Genomic DNA, 17,995 nt, shown 5'->3' on the forward strand with positions numbered 1-17,995 from the left:
TGTGGCTAAAGGACTGGTGTCAGAAAGAACATAGATCAATACAGCACAGAACAGGCCCTTCAGCCCACGATGTTGTGTCGAACATTTGTCCTAGCTTAAGCACCCATCCATGTACCTATCCAATTGCCGCTTAAAGGTCACCAATGATTCTGCCTCTGCCACTCCCACAGGCAGCGCATTCCATGCCCCCAACACTCTCTGGGAAAAGAACTACCCCTGACATCCCCCCTATACCTTAAATTTATGTCCACATAAATACCAGTTAAACTGATTTACAGTCACGGACTTCTCGACCTGGCTATGCTCTCTAGCTAGACTGAATATAATGAGGCCCCCATTTGCAGATCGATCGCTCATCAGCAAATCGCTGTGAGACTTATAGTCATTGTGAGGGGGTCAGGGTGATAGTGACGCACTAAGTGTGACAGGGTCAGGGTGACAGTGACGCAGCAAGTGTGAGGGGGTCGGCGAAAATTTATGTTAAGAGTTTAGCAACATAGGAACAGACCACTGAGACCCTCCAGTCTGTACCACTGCACAAGAGATCATGACTAATGTGCAATCTTCCAAATGTCTGTTTGGGTTCTGCTGTTGGCATGCAACTCGTAAAGCAGACACGGTATGTAATGTACAGAACCATGTGATTGTACAACCAGTAAATCTGATTGAATACTTTACAGTCTGGCAAACATTAATGAAAACTACATAACTCACTGGAGGAGTCTCCATAAATAACCCCATCCTCAGTGCAAAAGATAAGGCTCAAGCATTTTCAGCCAGAAACATTGACTGCATCCCCACAGGCTTCCAGCATCTCAGATGCCAGCCACAGAATTTCAGAGGTATGAAGATGAAGGAGGAGGCCATTTGCCCCATTGTGTCTGTTCTGGCTCTTGAAATGAGCATCTTGACTTAATGACAATTCTCCCTTCTCCCTTTACCTACCACATTGATTCTGTTCAAATAATCCTCTTGAATGTTTCAAATGAATCTGCCATACTTCCGAGCAATACATTCCAAACTCTATTTATGGAGTAAAAAAGTTCTCTCACTTCACATTTCCTTCTTCTTCAAATCTGTACCCTCTTCATCTTAATTTTTCAAATTACTCTACCCATTTATTCTGTCCAGCCTGCACCATTTTGAAAAATCACAAACTCTCAAATCTACCCTCATAAGTGGGATTTCTCATTCCAGGAATGATTCTTGAAAATCAGAACAGCAATATATTTCCAACTCAGGATGGTGAGTGGCTTGGAGTGAAGCTTGCAGATGGTGGCAGCTCCATGTATCTGCTGTCCTTATCCTTCTAAATGGAAGTGGCATGGCTTTGGAAGGTGCTGAAGGAGCCTTGGAGAATTTCTGCAGTGCATCTTATAGAAAGTACACAGTACTGCAATTGAGTGTTGGTGGTGGAGTGACTGAATGATTCTTGATGGGGTGCTTATAATCAGGCTGCGTTGTCCTGGATGGTGTCATGTGAAACCCATCCATACAAGGGGAGACTATTCTATTATACCATTGACTTGAGCCTAATAGATGATGGACAAGCTTTGGGCAATCAAGAGGTGATTAACTCACTGCAGTATTCGTAGTCTCTGACCTCCTCTTGTAGCCACCATGTTTATATGGTGAGTCTAGCTGAGTATTTGATCAATCGTAATTGCCACTATCTTAATAGTGGGGGATTCAGTGATGGTAACACCATCAAATGTCAAGGAGCTGTGATAAGATTAGATTAGATTACTTACAGTGTGAAAACAGGCCCTTCGGCCCAACAAATCAACATTGACCCGCCGAAGCAGAACCCACCCAGACCCATTACCCTACATTTACCCTTTCACCTAACACTACGGGCAATTTAGCATGGCCAATTCACCTGACCTGCACATTTTTGGATTGTGGGAGGAAACCGACGCAGACACGGGGAGAATGTCTGTGTGGAGTTTGCACAGTCACCTGAGGCGGGAATTGAACCCGGGTCTCTGCCGCTGTGAGGCAGCAGTGCTAACCACTGTGCCACCGTGCTGCCCATGGAAATGGTCATGGCCTAGCAATTGTGTGGTGCGAGCCTTACTTGACACTTGTCAACACAAACTGAGATGTTATCCAGATCTTGCTGCATTTGAACATAAACAGCTTCAGTATCTAAGAATTCTCAAATGGTGATGGACAATGTGCAATCATTGGTGAACGTCCCCCACTTATGATCTTACGACGGATGCAAGATCGTTTGGACCAAAGACACTACCCTGAGGAACTCTGGCAGAGATGTCCTGGAGCCGAGATGACTGACCCCCAACAACACAACCATCTTATTATACACCAGATATAACGCCAACCAGCAATTCATTTGCCACTTTAAAACTATTGATTCCAGTCTTGCTTGGGCACCTTAATACCATACTCAGTCATAAACCCCCTTGATGTCAAGGGCTGCCATTCTCACCTCCGCTCTGGAAGTCAACACTTTTGCCCATGTTTGAACCAAGTTTGTAAATGAGGACAAGAGCTAATTGACAAGAGAAATGCATACACAATACCCAGATACTAACATGCTGCGTTGCCTCTTCATTACTCAACATGTTGGGGTCAGATGACAGGACTGGAGGACCTGGTAGCTTGGGGACACTGGGAGACTGTGGAGCAGCTTTACTCTGGTTCACCAGTTCTTGCAGTGTGTCCGAGATACATTTATAACAGTTCAGCCTGTAGAACACAACACAATTCAGGTTTAGCTATTAGGCAAAGAATGAATTCAGCAGGGTTTGAGTTTGGGGTCAAGCAGGTCAGAGTAAGGTTTCCAAGATAAGGAAAGAGACATCATATTTAGAGTGAAACATAGTTTGGGGATGAAGGGTTTGTTACATAGAAAATTATGGAAAAAGCAGAAAGGTAGGGAAGGACTCAGCAGAGATTATTACAGTTTCCAGAACAGGTAATAGGAAAGAGAGTCTAGAAACAGTCAAGAATCTAACTTTGGGCACAATAGATCAGGGGACAACTATGAGAAAGGAGCAGTCAACGCAGGACTGAGGCAGTTGTACTCAGGTACACGCAGTGATGAAAGGAAGTAATTGAGCTTGAGGCACAGATTGAAAAGTGATAGGAATGATGTTGTGAGTATCACAGAGACTTTGCTGTAAGGAGATCAAGGCTGCAAATTAAATATCCAAGGATACGAGTCCTATCGAAAGACAGGCAGGTGGTCGCCTTGTTAGTAAGAAATGAAATTAAATCGATAGCAAGCAGTGATATGGGGTCGGAAGGCGTAGAAAGTGTGTGTGCGTAGATTTGAAAAACTGCAAAGGAACCTGATGGGTATTATGTACAGGCCTTCCAAGCAGTAGTCACAGTCATACAGCAAGGAAACAGACCCTTCGGTCCAATTAGTCCATACCGACCATGCTCCCAAACTAAACTAGTCCCATCTGTCTGCCTTTGGCCCACGTTCCTTCATACACTTTCCTATTCATACACTTACCCAAATGCCTTTTAAACATCGAACTGTATGTGCATCCACCATTTCCTCTGGCAGTTCATTCCATACACTAAACACTCTAACATGTTGGCCCTCAGGTCCTTCTCAACTCTTCCTCCTCTCACCTTAAAAGTATGCCCATGAGCTTTGAACTCCCCTCCTAAGGGAAAAGACCCTCGTTATTCATCCATCTGTACCTCTCATGATTTTTAAATGTCTATAAGATCACTCCACAACCTCATACATTCCCAGTCATGGGGAGGCAATGGACTAGGGGCATTACCCCTGGACTGTAAAGGCAAAGACCCAGGTAAAGTTCTGGGGACCCAGGTGGTGGAATTTGAATTCAATAAATATCTGGAGTTAAGAGTCTAATTATGACGACAAATCCATTGTTGATTGTCAGGAAAAACCCATCTGATTCACAAACGTCCTTCAGGGAAGGACAGTGTCATCTTCTTCTGGTCTGATCTGCATGTGACACCCAGATCCACGGCAATGTGGTTGACTCTGAACTGCCCTCTGGATAATAAGGGATGGGCAATAGATGCTTGGCTAGCCAGAGATGCCCTCGTGCCATGAATGACGAAAGAAAAAAAAGCCCCACCCTATATTTATAAATCAAACCCTCCATTCTCAGCAACATGCTGGTAACTCTTTTATAAATCCTCTCCAAATTAATAATATCCTTCTGATAGCAGAGTGACCAGAATTGCACACAGTACTAGGTAAGAACCCTCACTAACATCCTGTACATCCTCAATGTGACAACTCAACTCCTGTACTCAAAGGTCTGAGCAATGAAGGGAAGTGTGTTAAATGCCTTCTTAACCACCCTGTCTACCTGTGACACAAACTTCAAAAGTATTATGTAGCTGAACCCCTCAGTCTCTCTGTTCTACAACACTATCCAGGGCCCTACCATTCACTGTGTAACTCCTGCCCTTGTTTGTTTTACCAAAATGTATAACCTCGCATTTATCCAAATTAAACTCCATCTGCCACTTCTCAGCCCATTGACCCAATTGATCAAAATCACTTTGCAATCTTAGATAACCTTTTGTACTCTTCACCAGACTACCAATTTTGGTGTCATTCGCAAACTTACTAACCATGTCTCCTACATTCTCATCCAAATCATTTATTTAAATGACAAACAATGGTGGATGTGGGCAAGAAAATAAATCAGGAGATAGGAAAGGCATGTAAGGAAGGTACAGGTAGACGAGCCTTTATCTGAAATTCAAAATCCAAAAAGCTCTAAAATCTGAAGGTTTTTTTTGTGAACTGTTTTCTCATTGTTTGGCATACAAACAGTTGACCCAAGTCGACACCCACTCGATGTAAGTCTGAGTGCGTGTGAGGGCATGGCCCAGCACTGGCAGGCGTGGATTCTCTCTCCTGGCCTGTTTTAGTTCATAAATCTGTCCTCCGGTAAGATGTTTTAAAATTTCACTATCAAACTGTCACTTATTCTGAAATTTGAAAAAATTCTGAATTCTAAAAAAACAGCTGGTCCCGATAATTTCAGATAAAGTATTGTCTACCTGTACTAATACAATAATCATAGGGGACTTCAATATGCAGGTGGACTGGGAAAATCTGACTGGCAGTGGATCCCAAGAGAAATAATTTGTGGAATTTTATGAGATGGTTTTTTTGGAGCAAATTGTGGAACAGACAATTCTGGATTTAGTGATATTTAATGAGAGAGACTTGGTTAGTAAGCTTAAGGGAAAAGAATCCCAGGTGGGCAGTGACCATAACATGACAGAACTCACGCTGCAGTTTGAGTGGGAGAAGCTGGAATCGGCTGTAATGGTATTGCAATGGAGTAAAAGGTAACTACAAAAACATGAGGGAGGAGCTGGTCAGAGTTGATTGTAATGGGAGCCTTGCAGGGAAGACAGTGGAGCAGCAATGGCAGGTGTTTCTGGGGGTAATTTGGGAGGCACAGCAGGAAGAAGAAACCCATGGAGGGGAGGATGAGGCAACTACGACTGACAAGGGAAGTTAGCGACAGCATAAAAGCAAAAGTAAAAGCATAAAGAGAGACTGGGAAACCTTTAAAAACTAGCAGAGGGTAATGAAAAAGACATTGGGGGCAGGGAGTAGGGGCGGTTGACTGCGAGGAAGAAGAATGAAGTAAGAGGTTCAGTTAACTAGTAATATATAAAAAGACTGCAGATATACCAAGGGTAAGACAGAGGCAAGACTAGATATTAGACCAGCGAGAAATGAAACTAATGAAGTAGTAATGGTGGGAGAACTGAACTGTAGTTTGCATCAGTCTTCACAGTGAAAGACACCAGCAGCATACCAGAACTTCGAGAACGTCAGGGGCAGAGGTTAGTGTGGTGGCCATCACTGAGGGAAGGTGCTGGAGCAGTTGAAAGGTTTGAAGACAGATTCATCACCTGGGTTGGATTGAATACACCCCAGAGTTCTGAAGGAAATAGCTAAGGAGATGGTAGGGGCATTGATGGTAATCTTTCAGGAATCACTGCAGTTAGGGAGGGTCCCAAAAGGACTGGAAAGTGACTAACATACCACTCCCATTTAAGAGGGGAGGGAGGCAGAAGACAGGAAATTATAGCCTGATCTTGGTCATTGGTAAGATTTTAAAGTTCATTAGTGTTTGGTAAAGTAGGGCTGAGTGAGCAGAGGAGAAAGTGAGGACTGCAGATGCTGGAGTACCAGAGTTGAAAAATGTGGTGCTGGAAAAAAACAGCAGGCCAGGCAGCATCCGAGGAGCAGGAGAATCAACGCTTCGGGCATCAGCCCTTCTTCAGGGCTTATGCCCGAAACGTCAATTCTCCTGCTCCTCGGTTGCTGCCTGGCCTGCTGTGTTTTTCCAGCACCATATTTTTCAACTGAGTGAGCATAGCTTCATCAAGGAGAAATCAAGCCTGAAAAATCAGTTAGAATTCTCTGAAGAGCTAACGAGCAACTTAGACAAAAGGAGTGCCAATGGAAGCCAAAATCATAGAGCTGGAAACAGACTCTTCAGTCCAACTCACCTGTGCCATACAGACATCCCAAACTGACCGAGTCCCATTTGCCAGCATTTGGCCTAATTCCTCTGAACATTTCTATTTATATACCCTTCCAGATGCCTTTTGAATGTTATTGTACCAGCCTCCACCACTTCCTCTGGCACGTCATTCCATTCACGCACCACCCTCTGCATGAATATGTTGCCCCCTAAGATCCCTGTTATAATCTTTCCCCTCTTATCCTAAACCTTTGCCCTCTAGTTCTGGACTCCCCAATCCTGGGGAAAAAGATTTTGTCTATTTACCCTATCCATGCCCCTCATGATTTTATAAACTTCTATAAGTCATCCCTCAGCCTCCAATGCTCAAGAGAAAATAGCCGCAGCCTATTCAGCCCCTTCCCAGGGAGACCAGAATTGTACACGGTATTCTAAAAGTGGACGATTCAATGTCCTGTGCAGCCACAAAATGATCTCCCAATTCCTATACTCAATGCACTGACCAATAAAGGGAAGCATACCAAATGCCGCCTTCACTACCCTGTTTACCTGCAACTCTGCTTTCAAGAAACTATGAATCTGCATAACCCTCACCCACCACCCTCTGTCTTCTACCTTCGAACCAGTTTTGTATCCAAATGGCTAGTTCTCCATGCAGTCAATGTGATCTAACCTTGCTGACCAGTCTACCATGTGGAATCCTGTTGAATGCCTTACTGAAGATTATATCGATCACATCCGCCATTCTGCTTTCATCTGTCCTGTGTTACATCTTCAAAAAAAATCAATTAAGGTAGTAAGACACAATTTCCTAAACACACAGCTATGTTGACTATCCCTAATCAGTCCTTGCCTTTCCAAATTCATATAAATCCTATCCCTCAGGATTCATCCAATATCATGCTCACTGATGTCAGGCTCACCAATCTACAGTTGCCTGGTTTGTCCTTACCACCTTTCTTAAACAATGGCACCATGACCGCCAAGCTCCAGTCCTCCAGCACTCACCTGTGGCTGTTGATGATACAAATATCACAGCAAGGGCCCCGCAATCACTTCCCCAGATTCCCACAAAGATCTAGGGGACACCTGATCAGGTCTGAGGGATTTATTCACCTCTATTCATTTTAAGACATCCAGTACCACCTCCTTTCTAATGATGAAAATTTTTCAAGATGTTGCTATTTATTTCCCCAAGTTTGTGAGCTTCCATATCCTTCTCCAAAGTAAACACTGATGCAAATACTCATTTAGTAATGCCCCCATCTCCTGCAGTTCCACACAAAGGCAGCCCTTGCTGATCTTTAAGGGGCCTTATACTCTTCCTAGTTGCCCTCGATCTATTTGGATTTCCAGAGGGCCTTTGACAAGGTGCTGCACAGGAGGCTGCTAAAGACGACAAGAGTCCACGGTGCCAGGGGCAAGGTACTGGCGTGGGTGGAGGATTGCTGACTGGCAAAAAGCAGAGTAAATCAAATGGGACAAGGGTTCCTGGGTTAGACAGGGCATGTGTTCAGGGTCAGGTGTCGTCGCACTTCAGCAGAGCCAAGCAGAATTGAGGGGTGAGACTTCATGTTAAAGAGGACAACAAATCTGGATTGCAACCTGAAGGTGAAACATCCAGACGGAGCATGAGCTCACCTCTCCTGGAAGGCTTGCTGTCCCACTGGATCCTCCTCTGGCTCTCCATTCTTATAATAATGAAGACCCAGTCCCTGTGGATCCTTTTTATCAGCAGCGGAGAGGCTCAACTCAGCCACAGCCTCATAGCAACGCACTGGAAAAACAAAGGGAACAGGAGCATTATCAAATCTTGCCAGAATTACTACTGTAAACATTCACATCCAGATAACATAGGAGAAAGTGAGGACTGCAGATGCTGGAGAATCAGAATTGATAGAATGTGGAGCTGAAGAAAGCACAGCAAGTCACCTTGTCTGAACAGCCTTGTAAACCAATGCTCTCACCTTGTCTGAACTGTGCACAGACACTGGGAAGGTCAACTTGGTGCCCGATCTCCTGATACAGGCACAGTGACTCTCTTAATGCTTTCTCTTTCTCTGCCTTGTTCTGAACCTGTCGTGCACTCTGCAACAGCTCATTTGCCTGGAAAATAAGCCAATCAGAAATACATAAGTAATAATAATTATTCAGTAAAACAGAATGGTCAATAATATATAACCATTTCATCATTCACAACGCCTCAGATGCCGAATAAGTCCATGTCCAAAAGATGCAAGTCCTGCTCAATAGCCTGGATTAGATTGAAAAGTGAAGAGTAATGGCTATCTCCAAAAAGACATACTCCCAGTTTACCTGGATGAGTGCAGCTCCAACAACACTTAAGAAGCTTGATGCCATCCAGGACGAAGCAGCCACTTGATTAGCATCACATCCACTCCCTCCATCATTGACACTCAGGAGCAGCAGTGCGCACAATCTATAAGATGCACTGCAGAAATTCACCAGCGCTCTTTTACATAACACCTTCCCACCCTAAAACCACAGCCATCATAAAAGCAACGGCACAAGATGTGTGGGAACAAATCCACCTGCAAGTTTTTCTCCAGGCCACCCACCTCCCTGACATGGAAATATATAACCATTTCATCATTGTCACTGGGTTAAATACTGGAACTCCCTTTCGAACAGCCCAAGGACTGAATTTCAAGAAGGCAGTTCACCACCAAGTTCCCCAGTGAAGTTAGAGCCAGGAGTAAATGCTGGCCCAGCCAACAACACGCACATCCCTGTGATTGGAAGAGGATAGTCAGCTAATGGCTAGGCTGTCTACAGGGAGTGGAAGGATTCACATCTGTTGCTTCTTAAGCTCTGATTTTCATTACCTGTAAAATTCTGCCTTTAGTTTTAAGTTTCAATGAAGCTTTGTTGGGAGGGAGCACAGTCCTCAGGATGAGGGACATTGATCAGTTCAGGGATGACTTGTCAGATAGACTGCACTGCTATTCACTAAGATAGCAAAACAGACACCCTGTAGCATAACTGAGCCCATGCCTTCCAGATTCTTAATCCATCCCCTAACTGACTGTACCTTGGAACAGACTGCATCGTCGTTGCTGTAGAGCAGGGGGCAAGTATCCCTCAGGTGTTTACTGATGGCATCTACCGAGGCATTGTCCCCAATGTATCGGTTAATGAGTGAAGTAATGAGTGCCCCACATAACTCCTTCCCTCGGATAACCAAGTCCCGGAACGGAGTTGATTTCAACTGTTCCTGGAGCTCCTGCAAAAAGGAAAACATGCTCAGCGTTGGTGCTCAAATTTCACGATGGATTTTATCCCTAGAAGGTTTAAAACAATTTCTAGGTTTTGCACCAATCTATTCATATTTTTCAATGGGAACAAATGCATTGGGTTTAGGGTTAGGATTAGGATTGGCAGACAGAGTTATAAATCACTTAATAAAGGGGGATCATAAGAAAGCAGGAAACTATGGGACTGTTAGCTCAACGTTTACCATCAAAACATACCAACAGGACGACCAACACACAGTCTGTCAAACCTGCTATGCCATTCTATTACATCAGGGCTGATTCTTTATCTCAAAGCCACATTCCTACATCCCTTCAATGTCTTTAGTTCCCAGAAACCTGCCAACTTCGCACAATGTCTCTTGAACATTTACAATGAGCTTCCTCTGTGGTAGAGAATTCCAAATACAGGCTTTTCGGCCCTCGATGTTGCGCCGACCTGTGGAACCAATCTGAAGTCCATCTAACCTATACTATTCCATTTTCACCTAGATATTTATCCAATGACCATTTAAATGCCTTAAAAGATGGCGAGTCTACTACTGTTACAGGCTGGGCATTCCACATCCATAGTACACTCTGAGTAAGGAACCTACCTCTGACATCTGTCCAATATCCATCACCCCTTGATTTAAAGCTATGTCCCTTTGTGCTAGCCATCACCATCCCAGGAATAAGGATTTCACTGTCCACGCTATCTAAACCTATGATTATCTTATATGTCTCTATTAAGTCTCTATTAACAAAGAGACCTTGGAGTACGGGTTCATAGCTCCTTGAAAGTGGAGTCGCAGGTAGATAGGATAGTGAAGGCGGCGTTTGGTATGCTTTCCTTTATTGGTCAGAGTATTGAGTACAGGAGTTGGAAGGTCATGTTGCAGCTGTACAGGACATTGGTTAGGCCACTGTTGGAATATTGCGTGCAATTCTGGTCTCCTTCCTATCGGAAAGATGTTGTGAAACTGAGGGGTGACCTTATAGAGGCTTACAAAATTATGAGGGGCACGGATATGATAAATAGACAAAATCTTTTCCCTGGTATTGGGGAGTCCAGAACTAGAGGGCATAGGTTTAGGGTGAGAGGGGAAAGATATAAAAGAGACCTAAGGGGCAACTTTTTCACGCAGAGGGTGGTACGTGTATGGAATGAGCTGCCAGAGGATGTGGTGGAGGCTGGTATTATTGCAACATTTAAGAGGCATTTGGATGGGTATATGAATAGGAAGGGTTTGGAGGGATATGGGCCGGGTGCTAGCAGGTGGGACTAGATTGGGTTGGAATATCTGGTCGGCATGGACGGGTTGGACCCAAGAGTCTGTTTCCATGCTGTACATCTCAACGACTCTAAGTCATCTCTCAACCTTCTTCTCTTGAACGAAAACAGTCTAAAATCATTCAGCCTTTCCTCATAAGACCTTCCCTCCATACCAGGCAACATCTTGGTAAATCTCCTCTGCACCCTTTCCAAAGCTTCCACATCCTTCCTATAATGCAGTGACCAGAACTGTGTGCAATACTGCATGTGCGGCCGCAACAGAGTTTTGTACAGCTACAGCATGACCTCATGGCGCCAAAACTCAATCCCTCTACCAATAAAAGCTAACACACCTTATGTCTTCTTAAAAACTCAATCAGCCTGTGTGGCAACCTTCAGGACACCAGCATCTCTCTGCTCATCCACACGACCAACAATCTTAATATTAGCCTAGTATACTTTATTCCTGTTACTCCTCTGAAAGTGAATCACCTCACATTTTTCCACATTAAACTCCATTTGCTACCTCTCAGCCCAGCTATACAGCTTATCTATGTCCCTCTGCAACCTGCAACATCCTTCAGTATTGTTTACAACTCCACCGACCTTAGCATCATCTGCAAATTTACAAACTCATCCTTCTATGTCTTCAACCAGGTCATTTATAAAATTGAAGAACAGTGGCCCCAAAACATATTCTTGTGATACATCACAAGTGACTGAACTCCAGGATTAATATTTCCCATCAACCACCACCCTCTGTCTCCTTTTAGCTAGCTAATTTCTGACCCAAACCATTGAATTGCCCTCAATCCCATGCCTCTGTATGTTGTGCAATAGCGCTCTGTGGGGAGCGCTATCAAATGCTTTAGTGAAATCCATATTCACCACATCAACTGCTTTACCCTCACCAACCAGTTTGGTCATCTTATCAAAGATCTCAATAAGGTTGTGAGACATGACCTATCCTTCACAAAACCGTGTTGACTATCCCGAATAAAATTATTCCTTTCCAGATGATTATAAATCCTATTACTCATAACTCTTTCCAACACTACCCAAAACTGAAGTAAGGTTCACTGGTCTATAATTACCAGGATTGTCTCTACTTCCCTTTTTGAACAAGGGACAACACTTGCTATCCTCCAGTCTTCTGACACTATTCCTGTAGACAATGAAGACAAAGATCAAAGCCAAAGGCTCATCAATCTCCGCCCTGGCTTCCCAGAGAATCCTAGGATAAATCCCATCCAGCCTAGGGGACCAATCTATTTTCCCACTTTCCAAAATTGCTAACACCTCTTCCTTGTGAACCTCAATCTCATCTAGTCTAGTAGCGTGTATCTCAGTATTCTCCTCGACAACATTGTCTTTTTCTAGTGTGAATACTGACAAAAAATATTCATTTAGCCCCTCTCCCATCTCTTCAGACTCCACATACAACTTCCCACTGCTGTCCTTGACTGGCTCTAATTATTCCTGATATACCTATTGACAACTTGATCCTACCCACAAAGATTTCTCATGTCCCCTCCTGGCTCACTTGTAACTCTCAAGCGCCCTAACTGAGCCTTCATGTCTCATCCTCATATAAGCCGACTCCTTCCCCTTGATAAGAGATTAAACTGCTTTGGTAAACCAGGGCTGCCTCGCTTGACCACTTCCTCCCTGCCTGACAGGTACATACTTATCAAGGACATGCAATAGCCTGTTCCTTGAATAAGCTCCACATTTCAATTGTGCTCATCCCCTGCAGTTTCCTTCCCCATTCTATATATCCTAAGACTTGCCTAAACGCATCATAATTGCCCTTCCCCCAACCATCACTCTTGCCCTGCGGTATATACCTACACCTTTCCATCACGAAAGTAAACATAACCGAGTTGTGGATACGATCACCTGCCTCCAAATCGAACACCTGGCCTGATTCATAACCCAGTACCAAATCCAATGTGGCCTCGCCCCTTGTAGGCCTATATACATACTGTATCAGGAAACCCTCCTGCACACACTGGACAAAAACTGACCCATATAAAGTACTTGAACTACAGCATTTCCAGTCAACATTTGGAAAGTTAAAGTTCCCCATAACAACTACCCTGTCACTCTCGCTCCTATCCAGAAGCATCTTTGCAATCTCTTCCTCTACATCTTAGGAGCTATTTGGAGGCCTATAGAAAACTCTCAACAGAGTGACCTTCCCTTTCCTATTTCTAACCTCAGCCCACATTACTTCAGTAGATATTACGTCCTTTCTGCCACTGTAATACTGTCCTGGATTAACAATGCCTCACCTCTCCCTCTTTTACCATCTTCTCTGTTCTTACTGAAACATCTAAACCCTGGAACCTGCAACAACCATTCCTGTCCCTGCTCTATCCATGTCTCCGAAATGGCCACAACATTGAAATCCCAGGTACCAACCCATGCTGCAAGCTCACCCACATTATTCGGATGCTCCTGATGTTGAAGTAGACACACTTCAAACTACCTTCCTGCTTACCACTACACTCTTGAGACCTTGAAAGCTTATTTATAACGTCACTACTCTCATCCTCCTGGACACTGAAGCTACAATTCAGGCTCCCATCTCCCTACTGTATTAGTTTAAATCTTCCCGAAGAGCATTAATAATTTTACCTCCCAGGATATTGGTACCCCTCTGGCTCTGGTCTAGACCATCCTGTTTGTTGGGGTACCACCTACCCAAGAATGAGCCCCAAGTATCCAAGTATCCGAATCCCTGCCTGCGCGCAGGTTTGGTGCCCTTGTCCAAGGAAGAATGTTCAGACTGTGAAGGATGATCAACAAAGGATTCTTGAAAAAAATCCAACAGGACTGGACAGGCAGATGCAGCAAGGGTATTCTGATTGCGGGGGAGATGGAACTGGGGTCACAGTCTAAGGATACAGGGTAAACCATTTAGGATTAAAGTAAGGAGAAATTTCTTCACCTTGAGTGTGAGGAGTATGTGGGATTCACAACCAGAAAAAGCAGGCAAGGCCAAATCATTAATATTGATACATGGAACTGGATACAGCACTTGAAGATAAAGGGATCAAAGGATATGAGGGAAATGTAGGTACAGTCTATTGAGTTGAAATATCAGCTACGATTACAAGGAATGGTCTAGCAGGCTCAAAGGGCTGAATAGCTTCCTTCTGCTTCTTTTTCCAATGTTTCCTATAGACATCTACAAAGTTATAACAGGACTACATACAGTAAACCATAGGAAGGGTGTTCCTGACGACCTGGGAGTCTGGAACTAGGAACCACCATCTTAAGGATATGAGATAGGCAATTTATGACTGAGATGAGGACACTTCTTTTCCACCCAGAAAGCAGTGAGCCTGTGGAATTCTTTGTCACAGAAAGCAAAGAGGCCAAAACATGAAATTTTTTCAAGAAGTTAGATGTGGTTCTCAGGGCTAAAGTGCTAAAAGAGTATTTGGAGAAAGCGGGAACAGAGTACTGAGTTGGATGATCAGCCAGTGATGGAGCAGGTTCAAAGCACCAATGGTCAATCCTGATCTGACTGTCAATGTAACCTTAGAGAAAAAAAAAAGTGTGCTTTTGACACATGTCAGATAAAAAAACACAATGTAGAATAAACAAGAATGTCCAAGGGATGGAGACAGGAGAAAAGGGGAACAAAAGAATCAAAGAGGAACTCTGAGAAAAGATTAGCAGCTAACACAAAGGAAGTCTTCTGTAAACATAAAAATATTAAGAGAGGTTAAAGGAGGAATAAGGCCGATCAGAGAATAGTAGTGTTGACACATGGAGGCATGGGGCCTAGCTCAAATATTAAATAGACACCTTGCATGTGTCTTTACAGAAGAGGAATTTGGTGACAGAGAAAGGAACGTGGGTGTTGGAGGTTGGGGCGAGGTATGAGGGAAATTAGAAAACCCAAAGTTAAAGTAAGAGTGCTGATTAGGAATATGGCGGATGGTTACTAGACAATAAAGGTGAGGGACAGAATAGGTGAATGTTTTTATGTACCAAGGAATTATAAAAAAATAGGGAAATTTACCAGCAGAACAAATTTAAAAGCTTTGCATCTAAGTACACAAAGCATTCAAAACAAAACTGATGAGTTAATGGCACAAATAGAATATAGAACATTACAGCGCAGTACAGGCCTTTCGGCCCTCGATGTTGCGCCGACCTGTCATACCAATCTGAAGCCCATCTAACCTACACTATTCCATGTACGTCCATATGCTTGTCCAATGACGACTTAAATGCACTTAAAGTTGGCAAAGTATTCCATACCCTTACTACTCTCTGAGTAAAGAAACTACCTCTCACATCTGTCCAATATCTATCACAAATAGAGACAAAGGGCACAATTTGGTAGCAATTCCAAAAAGGAAGAAAGATCCTAGGAGGAGGCATGGGTGGCTGTGGCTGATGAGGGAAGTTAAGAAACATATGAAGTTAGAAGAGAAAAAGTATAACATAGCAAAGGTAAGTGGGAAAACAGAGGACTGGGAAGCTTTTAAAGAACAACAGAGGATTACTAAGAAGGAAGTACGCAGAGTAAAAATGAGGTACGAAGGTAAACTGGCCAAAAATATAAAGGAGGATAGTAAAAGCTTATTTAGGTATGTGAAAAGCAAAAAAAATGGTTAAGACTAAAATTGGGCCCTTGAAGACAGAAACAGGGGAATATATTACAGGGAACAAAGAAATGGCAGAAGAATTGAATTGGTACTTCAGATCTGTGTTCACTGGGGAAGACACAAGCAATCTCCCAGAGGTAACAGTGGCTGAAGGACCTGAACTGAATGGAATTTATATTTGCCAGGAATTGGTGTTGAAGAGACTGTTAGGTCTGAAGGTTGATAAGTCTCCGGGGTCTGATGGTCGACCTCCCAGGGTACTGAAGGAGGTGGCTCGAGAAATCTTGGATGCGTTGGTGATTATTTTTCAGAGTTCGATAGATTCGGGATCAGTTCCTGAGGATTGGAAGGTGGCTAATGTTGTACCACTTTTTAAGAAAGGTGGGAGAGAGAAAGCAGGAAATTATAGACCAGTTAGTCTGACCTCAGTGGTGGGAAAGATGCTGGAGTCTATTATAAAGGATGAAAGTATGACACATCTGGATAGTAGTAACAGGATAGGTCAGAGTCAGCATGGATTTATGAAGGGGAAATCATGCTTGACTAATCTTCTGGAATTTTTTGAGGATGTAACTCTGAAGATGGACGAGGGAGATCCAGTAGATGTAGTGTACCTGGACTTTCAGAAAGCTTTTGATGAAGTCCCACACAGGAGGTTAGTGAGCAAAATTAGGGCGCATGGTATTGGGGGCAAAGTACTAACTTGGATTGAAAGTTGGTTGGCTGACAGGAAACAAAGAGTAGTGATAAATGGCTCCATTTCGGAATGGCAGGCAGTGACCAGTGGGGTACCGCAGAGATCAGTGTTGGGACCGCAGCTTTTTACAATATACGTTAATGATATAGAAGATGGCATTAGTAATAACATTAGCAAATTTGCTGATGATACTAAGCTGGGTGGCAGGGTGAAATATGAGGAGGATGTTAGGAGATTACAGGGTGACCTGGATAGGTTAGGTGAGTGGTCAGATGCAGTTTAATGTGGATAAATGTATGGTTATCCACTTTGGTGGCAAGAACAGGATCTGGGTGTTCTTGTACACCAGTCAATGAAGGTAAGGCATGCAGGTACAGCAGGTCGTGAAGAAGGCTAATAGCATGCTGGCCTTCATAACAAGAGGGATTGAGTATAAAAGCAAAAAGGTTCTTCTGCAGCTGTACAGGGCCCTGGTGAGACCACACCTGGAGTACTGTGTGCAGTTCTGGTCTCCAACTTTGAGGAAAGACATTCTGGCTATTGAGAGAGTGCAGCGTAAGTTCACAAGGTCAATTCCTGGAATGGCGGGACTACCTTACGCTGAAAGACAGGAGCGACTGGACTTGTATACCTTTGAGTTTAGAAGACTGAGAGGGGATCTGATTGAGACATATAAGATTATGAAAGGATTGGACACTCTGGAGGCAGGAAACATGTTTCCGCTGATGGGTGAGTGCCAAACCAGAGGACACAGCTTAAAAATAAGGGGTAGACCATTTAGGACAGAGATGAGGAGAAACTTCTTCACCCAGAGAGTGGTGGCTGTGTGGAATGCTCTGCCCCAGATGGCAGTGGAGGCCCAGTCTCTGGATTAATTTAAGAAGGAGTTGGATAGAGCTCTCAAGGATAGTGGAATCAAGGGTTATGGAGATAAGGCAGGAACAGGATTAAGGATACTGGATTAGTGGTGCTGGAAGAGCACAGCAGTTCAGGCAGCACCAACGAGCAGTGAAATCAACGTTTCGGGCAAAAGCCCTTCCGAAACGTTGATTTCACTGCTCGTTGGATGCTGCCTGAACTGCTGTGCTCTTCCAGCACCACTAATCCAGTATTTGATTTTCAGCATCTGCAGTCATTGTTTTTACCACAGGATTAAGGATGACCAGCCATGATCATATTGAATGGTGGTGCAGGCTCAAAGGGCAGAATGGCCTACTCCTGGTTACAAGGAGACCAGTTCTGGAAACTGAATATCCTAGAGTACTCAGCATTTTGGAAAGGTAAGGGAAACAATGTTGAATTTGTAGAAGATCACTTAATAGGAAAGAAGTAAATGTATTGGGGACAGTGCAGAAGAGATTTACAAGAATGGTTTCAGGGATGAGAAAATTCAGTCATGAGGATAGACTGAAGAAGTTGGGACCATACTCCAGTAAGAGAAGACTTGAAGAAGAAAAGAAATTGAGAGGAGATTTGATGGAGGCATCCAAAATCATGTGTGATCTGGATAGAGGAGGATGTAATAACAGAACATTTGCAAGTACATAACATAATCAGGCAGAATCAGCAAAGCCTTTTGGCTAAACTATTAGAATTCTTGAGGAGGTAAAAGCAGGATAACTAAAGGGGAACCAGAGGATCCAAGACATTTGGATTTCCAGAAGACA

At 43.7% G+C, this 17,995-nt stretch overlaps 1 protein-coding gene across 2 annotated transcripts in view; it reads right to left on the reverse strand.

The window, feature by feature from the left end:
• nup155 (nucleoporin 155) overlaps positions 1-17,995 on the reverse strand; it is a 213,449-nt gene that overhangs the window by 29,830 nt on the left and 165,624 nt on the right. For both annotated transcript variants that reach the window (XM_072592775.1, XM_072592786.1), the window contains 4 exons: positions 9,529-9,720; positions 8,444-8,582; positions 8,118-8,253; positions 2,556-2,709 (listed from right to left, as the gene is read on the reverse strand). In XM_072592775.1, coding sequence (XP_072448876.1) covers positions 2,556-2,709; positions 8,118-8,253; positions 8,444-8,582; positions 9,529-9,720 — 621 coding nt within the window. The remainder of the gene's footprint in view (positions 1-2,555; positions 2,710-8,117; positions 8,254-8,443; positions 8,583-9,528; positions 9,721-17,995) is intronic.

This window comes from Chiloscyllium punctatum, chromosome 2 (assembly GCF_047496795.1).
Source record: "Chiloscyllium punctatum isolate Juve2018m chromosome 2, sChiPun1.3, whole genome shotgun sequence".
Taxonomy (NCBI): Eukaryota; Metazoa; Chordata; class Chondrichthyes; order Orectolobiformes; family Hemiscylliidae; genus Chiloscyllium; species Chiloscyllium punctatum.